This window comes from Rhincodon typus, chromosome 37 (assembly GCF_021869965.1).
Source record: "Rhincodon typus isolate 14 chromosome 37, sRhiTyp1.1, whole genome shotgun sequence".
In the NCBI taxonomy this organism is placed as follows: Eukaryota; Metazoa; Chordata; class Chondrichthyes; order Orectolobiformes; family Rhincodontidae; genus Rhincodon; species Rhincodon typus.
Genome location: NC_063368.1, coordinates 11,045,280 through 11,054,016, shown reverse-complemented (window position 1 = coordinate 11,054,016; position 8,737 = coordinate 11,045,280). Strand labels below are relative to the sequence as shown.

At 45.1% G+C, this 8,737-nt stretch overlaps 1 protein-coding gene across 1 annotated transcript in view; it reads left to right on the top strand.

Annotated features, from left to right (window-relative positions):
• The window catches only part of LOC109924676 (ras-related C3 botulinum toxin substrate 1), a 61,920-nt gene extending 55,773 nt beyond the window's left edge, over positions 1-6,147 (top strand). Inside the window, exons 6-7 of the mRNA XM_048617312.1 lie at positions 2,443-2,575; positions 3,880-6,147. Coding sequence (XP_048473269.1) covers positions 2,443-2,573 — 131 coding nt within the window. The 3' untranslated portion in view covers positions 2,574-2,575; positions 3,880-6,147. The remainder of the gene's footprint in view (positions 1-2,442; positions 2,576-3,879) is intronic.
• The last annotated feature ends 2,590 nt before the right edge of the window (positions 6,148-8,737 follow it).

Here is an 8,737-nt window from a genome sequence, read left to right as displayed (position 1 = left end):
CTCTCTCTCTCTCTCTCTCTCTCTCTCTCTCTCTCTCTCTCTCTCTCCCGTTTTCTCGCCCTCACCCTTCTCCCTGTGTGTGTCTCCTCCCTGCTTGGTGACACTTCAGTGTTTGATAGGAATAGTCACTGTTTTTTTGGAGGAGGGCAAGGGGAGGTTAGACTGTGGATGGCGAGCTGGCTCCTGAATGAGGTTTACACGCTATGTCCTCACTCAGTGCTTGGGTTGTGTTGTAATCCTGTGTGCGTTTTGAACCAGGTTCCTGTCCCACTCTGCTTCTGGTTTGACTTTTTCTGGATTTTAGCCACACATGCACCATTTCCTGCCCTTTTCAATCCACAGCAAGAAGTTTTAGAAATTGATCGCTTCAGCTCAACATGAGATCACCCTGACCGTTCAGGACACGGTTCCTTCTATCACCAGGCGAGCCACTCTTCATCTAATCCAATAGCCTGCACTTGGTTTTATCTTCTATATGCCACCAGTATGCCCCTCTGTGCGCACTTCATCTCCTTGTTGCTTAATGTTGTCCTTCAGACTGCTCTCCTTCAGTATATCAGCCATGAGGCCGTCCATCAGCAAGACCATAATCATAAATTGAACTTAACATTTTTTTGATCCTTTTTGTTGTGTTCCGTCCCTCCTCCTCCTCCTGCTCCTCTGATGCTGCTTGGCCTGCTGTGTTCGTCCAGCTCTGCACCTTGCTATCTCAGATCAGTTCCGGTTGGCTTTGCCAATGATGCTTACACTTTCTGAATGAATAGGCCTTACTCCCATGCTCTCTATTTTCTTTCATTTCCAAGAACCAACAGAATAACAGTAACACCAAATGGCCCGTCCCTCTTTTTGTGTGTGTGTGTGCGCTTATTCCTAGCGAATCTTGATATCTTCCGCCTCCAATATCCAAAGGGCCATTCGCTTCCTGTCTGCCAGGATTATACTGCCCTCAGGTGGTCAGAGTGGAGCATGACCTGCAGTTGGTACCAAGGTGGGGTGTAAATATTTGCTCTAGAGGGAATGGATGCTCAGATCCTGACATTACTGACGTTTGTTGCTGGCGAATATTCTTCCGAAGTCTTTTAGTTCTATGCTTTGTATCTCCAGTTCTTGCAACGATAAGACAGATGTCTGTCTTATGGGTCTTATCCCCAGTGCTTTTACTAGGCCTGGCTTCCAGCTCTCTCCATAGCCTATGTTTTTTCAAACCCCTGAATCCACTCCTTGTCTTCAGTAATCAAATATAGTGAGCATCGATCAACTACCAGACTCTCGAACATAACCGTTTGTAAAAAGACAGTCTCCACACAACCGGGCATAAGAGTCAGGAGAGGGGAGAAGGGAAATTTTGATGAAATTTGAGCTAGGACAGGGTGTTGTAAAACCAGACTGAGATTGAGTGAGCTAAATGATTTGTCTACTTAATTGTTGCCCTTAGCTTGGAACCATCGACTTTTTAGTTAGCATGGGCTACACCTAATTCCATTTTTGCACAGAAATGGGCATCTGTCCTGTTTCGAAACTTCCAAGGTTTGGTGTTGAATGGTGTTTGTCAATCTGCATTCACTTACACCAGTAAACTTGCCAGAGCTCTGCAGGTTGTTCAAACTAAGCATTTTGTTTGAAACATACAGGTTTTCTGCTTTATGGGTCTCGACATCTCCTGCGCACGCTCTTGCACTTTGAAGAGCATCCCATCCTATCCCCGTAACCCCACATTTACCATAGTTTAACACACCCAGCCTGAGCGTTCCTGAACACAAGGGCAATTTAGTATGGCCAGTCCACTCTTGTGTTAATACATGGCTTCCAGCCATAAAACATAGCTGCAGAAGTAGCCTGTTCTGGCATTAAACGAGGTCTTAGCTGATCTAATAATCCATTTCTTGCCCTTTTTTTTTAGTCTTCCCCTTTCAGATAATAACCCACTTTCCTCTTAAATGCCTCAACGGAACGTGCCTCCACCCCAAACAAAAATCAACGAAGAACTGCAGACGCTGAAAATCAGAAATGGCTGGAAAAACTCAGCAGATCTGACAGCTTGTGTGGAGAGAGAAACAGTTAATGTTTTGAATCCAGTGACCCTTCACAACGGGGTCACTGAAAGGGGAACTGGACCTGACACATTTAACTGTGTTCACATTTAACATCTCTCCGCAGATGCTGCCTGAGTTTCTCCAGCAAATTCTAGTTTTGTTTCTGTGTGCTCGGGCAAATTTCCAGGTCCTAACTACTAACTACAAGAAGTAATGTCTCTTTGTGACTCCAAAGCTTTGTGTCTCCTTGTTCTCGAGTTGCCCACTGCTGGGAACGATTTCTCCCCGTCCACTCTGTCCAGACACTCTCTCACCTCGAATACCCCCCTCAAATCTTAATGGCATCTGTAATGTCGATGTCTGCTGAATGTTGTTTTTTTAAATGTGCTGTCTTTCTACTTTGATCAAGGTTCGATGCGATACCTCGAGTGCTCAGCCCTCACACAGAGAGGTCTGAAGACTGTGTTCGATGAGGCCATTCGCGCTGTGCTGTGCCCGGCTCCTGAGGAGAGGAAAAAGAAGAAATGTCTGCTACTGTAGAGGTATCTGTTTTCTCATTGGGTTTAGAACTGTAGGCTTTGGCAATGGACCATTCGGCTCTTGGAGCCATCTCTGTTATTCTCGTCAACCATTGCTGATTGGTCCCCTGGCTGTGTTCCTCTGATGTTTTTTGCTCCATGTAGCTTGATGGTCTTTCTCAAGAAAACCTCTCCAGGTCAGAATTTGACACCTTAATTGCCTGCGGCATCTTTTAACCTTTGTCTTTTGGGGTCTGCGGAGGTCTGGAGGAAGTAATTTCTTGTATCAAGTTCCTAACCGTTTTTAAACACTTCAATCTTTCACACTCGAGAATAATCTTCCCCTTGGGATTGAGGACGGTTTTTGCCCACTCCACTTCGATGGGCTGCTGATTCCGTTGTGCAATCTGCAGACTCTGCCACAGGAGGGATGGGACGATGGGACGATGGGTTGCCGGGAGATTTGTTTCCTTCCTTTCGACTTCACCTCTTGCCTGGTCTCAGCAAAGCATCTTTTGATGCTTGGTGTCCTCCTCAGTGAGACTTCGGCACTTTGGGTGGTCACAGGCCAGGGTCTTGAATGAGTTGGCAGGAACATTTGACCACTTCAGGATGCTCTGGGGATATTCCTAAAGTGTTCCACAGTCCACATGGGAGTGTCTTGCTCGAGCCATGTTCTGCGTAGAGCTTATTGTTTCAGAAACCTAAGAACAAGGAGCTGTTTTGAATGATCAGTGCCTCAGTGCTAGGCAAATAGGATTGGGATTGGAGGCTGAAGTTGGAGCATTCAAGGGAATATAAGCTAAGTCTATGTAACCCTTCTCTCTAGAATTTATTCCTCTAACTCCAAGACTCTTCCCACCTCCTCCTGCACAATCACTCTAATAATTGGCATGTCAGAGTGCGTGTCCTCTCTACTTCTGCTAGTTCGAGCTAAACCAAGTAGCTCCAAAATTAACATTATAGCTCTGAGCTGAAGTTCATCAAATCCACTGTAACCATCACCATTCACTTCCTACTTCCTTCCCACCTTGGCCCTCACAAATTGTCATCCGCTTTGTTATCTCTGCAACCCTGACCCCAAGCTGGCTGGTTTGGGACACAGAGCGACCCCAACAGCGTGGGTTCGATTCTCACAACCCTCTGAGGTCACCATGAAGGACCCACCTCCCAACCTTAGCCCTTGCCTGGGGCGTGGTGACCCTCTGGTTAAACTCCTGCCAGTTGTGTGTCTCTCCTGAGTCGGCAGCCCTGCGATCCTTTGAGATTTCTGCGACTACATTTAACGTAGCACTTTGTTCTAACTCCTTTACCTTTTACTTTTTCAGTTTGCGCAGTGCCTCTGATCGAATCAACGGAATGTACTGAAAGGATTGTGTTGGAGTTAAGTGTCCTGGATTTGTGAAGCAATCTTTGTAACATATATTTTGTGGATGTAACATTGAGGTTTTAATTACGTTTTTAAAGAAAAAAAAATATTTTTGCTATTTGTTTTCCTTGTAAATTGTGCATGAGGACCAAAAAAGCAAGTTGTTTTTGTATGTGTTGATGGATTAGGAATCCTGTCCTCAAACAAACCTGAAGATAGCAGTCTCTCCTGCTGATTAACATTAATGTTTCAGTTTGATATTCTAGAATCTGCCTTATGTGAGGTGGGTTGAGTGAAGAAATGTTTTCTTCCTATGCCCTGCTATGCTTCTAATTGAGCCAGTAGCTCATGATTTCCTCCCAGAACATCCACTAACAGGAGTGGAGACTGTGGTGCACAGAAAACCTGGATTGCCCTCTCGAGATGCAAAGCATTTTAAAACGCTTTGCCTCCAGGAGGCGGACTATACAACGTTGCTCATTTTTAAAGGAGTAATATTTTCTCCCCTCGAGCTCCTTTTTTTAAAATTTTTGAACACACTTCAAAAAGTCAAAATATTTGTGCAAGCAAAGAGCTTTTATCCAGCTGGAACTGAACGCCAACATCAAGTTCCTCCGTGCTAGCTGTAGCTCGGTTAAATATAGAGCTCTGAGGCATCAGTGAAAGTATTTTGTTTTAAGGATTCCAAATTCAGAATTGCTCCTGTTTTGTTATGTATTTTTACATTACAGCAAAATAGCTATAAATAACCCCTATAACTCGCTTCCCCACAGCAAAAACTATGTGACATCAGAATGCAGCTGCTAGCTGCTAATCGGGATTGTGTGTGGAATGGGGTTAGATACTGTGTGTTCCAGGACCGGGTCCCTCCTGTTCAGTCTTAGGCTGCTGAAGAGTCGGGGGTGTGGGGGGGTGGGGGTGCATTTGAGCTGGGGGGAGGACTGGAGCAGACTTGCTCAGAGACCAAGTGGGCTTTGCTGTGTAGCTGAGCGATCCAGTATCCTGCTGTGTTTGGGGAAGTGGGGCTTGCAACATGAGGCTTACCCAAGAGCTTTAAGGGGGGTGGAGTTGGGGGGTGTGGGGGTGGTGGGCCCGGCGGGTGGGAGAATTGGTTCGAGCTTTTTCGACTTTACCAGCCTATTATGCCTGGGGCTGTGTGGAGGAAATGAATGCCTTCAACCCAGTTCCCCTCCAGTGCAGCCAGTTAGGGGCTGTGGTGGGGGAATTGGTTTGGGAGCATTTAGTTGGGGGGTGGGGGAAAGGAAGCAGTAGGTGGTGGGCACAGTGCTTTGTGTTTCCAAAAGTGTCTGCATGTTAAAACGTGTTGGCAGGGTGGATTTTAACCCCCATGTGGTGGGCAGGGCACTGATGTGATGGAAGTGAATGTGCCCTATTATCATCACCGTCTTCATCTGCCTTTTTAAGTGGGACAAGGCAGAGACTCCCTCCCCACCTCCTCCCCCAACATAGGCAGGGGTTTGCCTTTCACGGAAGAAGCAACAAACAGTTTCAACTTGTTGGTGACAAGTGTTTTGACTGCCCAGTTGTAGCTCTGAGTGTGGGCAGGGGACCCTTCGTTTCTCCCATCATGCCTTGCCCCTTGTCGCCCTCCCCACCAAAAAAAATAGCCACCAGCTTCCAGAGACCAATTCCATGCTCATTCTACCCCCTGCCCCACCAGGAGTCACTGTTCTTGGAGTCCCCAGGACTTCCCAAGATTCTAAACTGAATGCTAGCTGCTGGAAGACTCAAATGGAGATTTGTGTTAGTTAATGTTGGGAATTGCCTGCCCTAGCAAAGCTGCAAATGAAAATTTATCCGTCTTGTGTCAAAAAAAAATTAATACTTTTGGAGGCCCCTCATCTGTAGTTTGCTCATTCCCCAGGCTTCAGTTGTGTTGTCCTCCAATTGTCATTCCAGGTCTACAACCCCTCCACCTCCTGGAATATTAGCTTCTATATGCTTTGTGTACAATCTCTTTTTTTTTATATATTTTAAAATTCAGTAGCTACCCTGCTAGATGCAATTTGTTTACACAACTGCAGGTATAACAGAACATGCGCCATGAGCTGTGAAAACAAAGTGGTTTGAAGCAAGAGTTCGTGGGCTCAAAATAATCAGAAGTTCAGGAATTTGTGACGAGTTTGTTTTTTTTCTAAGGAAATAAAATGTGATGAATTTGTCAGTCTTTTTCGAAGGAAATAAAATGTGCAATTTGCATCTGTGACCTGTTTGACTGTTTATTTTTGATCTTCTGTTTTGTCCTTCTGCCTGTCCTCAAGGCCTGTTTCAACAGTTCCTAAGTTACAATGAACTGCATTTGCATAGCATCTCTGACATTGTAAAAAGCTTCTATCCTTCACTGGAGCAATCAGTCATAGAGTTGTACAACAGGGAAACAGATCCTTCGGTCCAACACATCCATGCTGACCTGATCTCCAAAATTCATCTAGTCCCATTTGCCCCATATCCCTCCAAATCCTTCATTATACCCGTCCAGATGCCTTTTAAATGTTGTAATTGTACCCGCCTCCTCCACTTCCTCTGGCAGCTCATTCCGTATGTACTGCAAGCTCTGTGTGGGAAAAGTTACCCCTCAGGTCCCTTTTATAAATCTTTCCACTCTCCAGTTAAACATACGCCCTCCTAGTTTTGAACGCCTCTACCCTGGGAAAAGGACCTTGGCTATTCATTCTATCCATGAGGTAGTGAGAGTTTGGTTCAAGGATTCGTTTGGACTTAGTTTTGAAGGATTGTGGAAAAATAGATTGACTTCCAGTTTTGTGGAGGCACCTGGGGTGTTTTACTTTGACAAACGTCATTTGAAAGGTTCAAAAACAGAAGTTGCTGGAAAAGCTCAGCAGGCCTGGCGGCATCTGTGAGGAAAAAATCAGCGTTAACATTTTGTATCCGGTGACCCTTGCTCAGAACTTCCTCTGAGGAAGGGTCACCAGACCCGAAACTGTAACTCTGAATTTTTTTTTTCTTCACAGATGCTGCCAGACCTGCTGAGCTTCTCCAGCAACTTCTGTTTTTGTCCCTGATTTACAGCATCAGCAGTTCTTTTGGTTTTTTTCAGTGGTCATTGAAAGGTTACTGTGGACGTTGGAGATTTTTTTAACAAGAATACTCTGTGATAATTTTGGCTTTGCTGTAGACCCCCGCTCTAGAGCTGAGTGTATTGGAGAGTTTGTTTTATTTGACCTTTCATCGTGAGTGGTGCAGTGGACAAGGCAAGTTCTCATTTGAAGAAGATCTGCCCAGCTGATTGATAGAACCCCTACAGTGTGGAAACAGGCCCTTTGGCCCAACAAGTCCACACCGAACCTCAGAGCATCTACCCAGACACACCCCGCATAACCCACCTAATCTACACAACCCTGGACATTGCAGGCAATTTAGCATGGCCAATCCACCTAACCTGCACATCTTTGGACTGTAGGAGGAAACCCACACAGGCACAGGGAGAATGTGCAAACGCCACACAGACAGTCACCCGAGGCTGGAATTGAACCTGGGTCCCTGGCACTGTGAGGCAGCAGTGCTAACCACTGAGCCACCGTGCTGCCCCATCTCTCCTAGGCTCTCTCCTAATTCTGAAAAGAGCCCTCACGTTCAGTTCAAGGTGACACCTACTTGCTCTTCTGAAAGAGTGATAGGAGGAACTTCTCAAGATTGTATTTCCTGAGCAAGATGTATCTGCCGTGACTCCAGAGAGATTCACGTGATTGGTGACTTGACCCCAACAGCCAGAGCAACAGACTTCAGAATATTCCACACGCTATCTGTTGTTTTCAAGAATAACCCATTGCCCAAAGTAGTTTTCTTTTCAGAAAGCCAATTCCTAAAGTTAAAATCTCTTTCTGTTTTTACTGAAGTGAATTTGTATCTAGTTTTGGGGATGTTTATACTTCTTTGTCGTCAAGATTGCATGTTAGCCAATTATTAAATCATTAACTTGTTTTTGAAATAAATCTATAATTGAGTTTGAAATGGTTAATAACTCCTTTTTATTTAAGTCCTGATTATACATAAGGTGCTTAATTGGCCATCTCAGTAATTGGAAAAACTGATTTTTCTTTTTATGGTTTTATAACTGTGGAATAGTGAGGCTTGATCACCAATAAACACTTCTGGCTTTAGTCATAAGTGGTACAAAGGAGGCTGAATGCAGAAAAAAAGATTTACAAGGATGTGGCTGGGATTGGAGGGTTTAAGCTGTAGGGAGAGGCTGGATAAGCTGGGGCTGTTATCCTTGGATTGTCGGAGACTGAGGGGTGATCTTATAGAGGTTTATAAAATCATAAGGGCATGGGTAGTGTGAATAGCCAATGTCTTTATCCCTGGGTAGGGGAGCCCAAACCTAGAGAGCATAGGTTTCAGGTGAGTGGGGAAAGATTTGAAAAGGACCTAAGGGGCAACTTTTTCACAGAGGGTGGTTCGTGTGTGGAATGAGCTGCCAGAGGAAGTGGTGGAGGCTGGTACAATTACAACATTTAAAGGGCATTTGGATGGGTACATGAATAGGAAGGGTTTAGAGGGATATGGGCCAAATGCTGGCAAATGGGACCAGATTAATTTAGGATATCTGGTCGGCATGGATGAGTTTGACCGAAGGGTCTGTTTCCGTGCTTCATGACTATGACTCTTCTATGATAAGGCACAGAAATGTGGATGCTGGAAATCGGAAATGGAAATAAAAATAAAACAAGTTGCTGGGGAAACTCAGCATGCCTAGCAGAATCTGTGGAATAAGGGAGTAGGAGCTGACATTTCAAGTTCAGTGACCCATCAGAACACACATTTCAGGCAGAGAG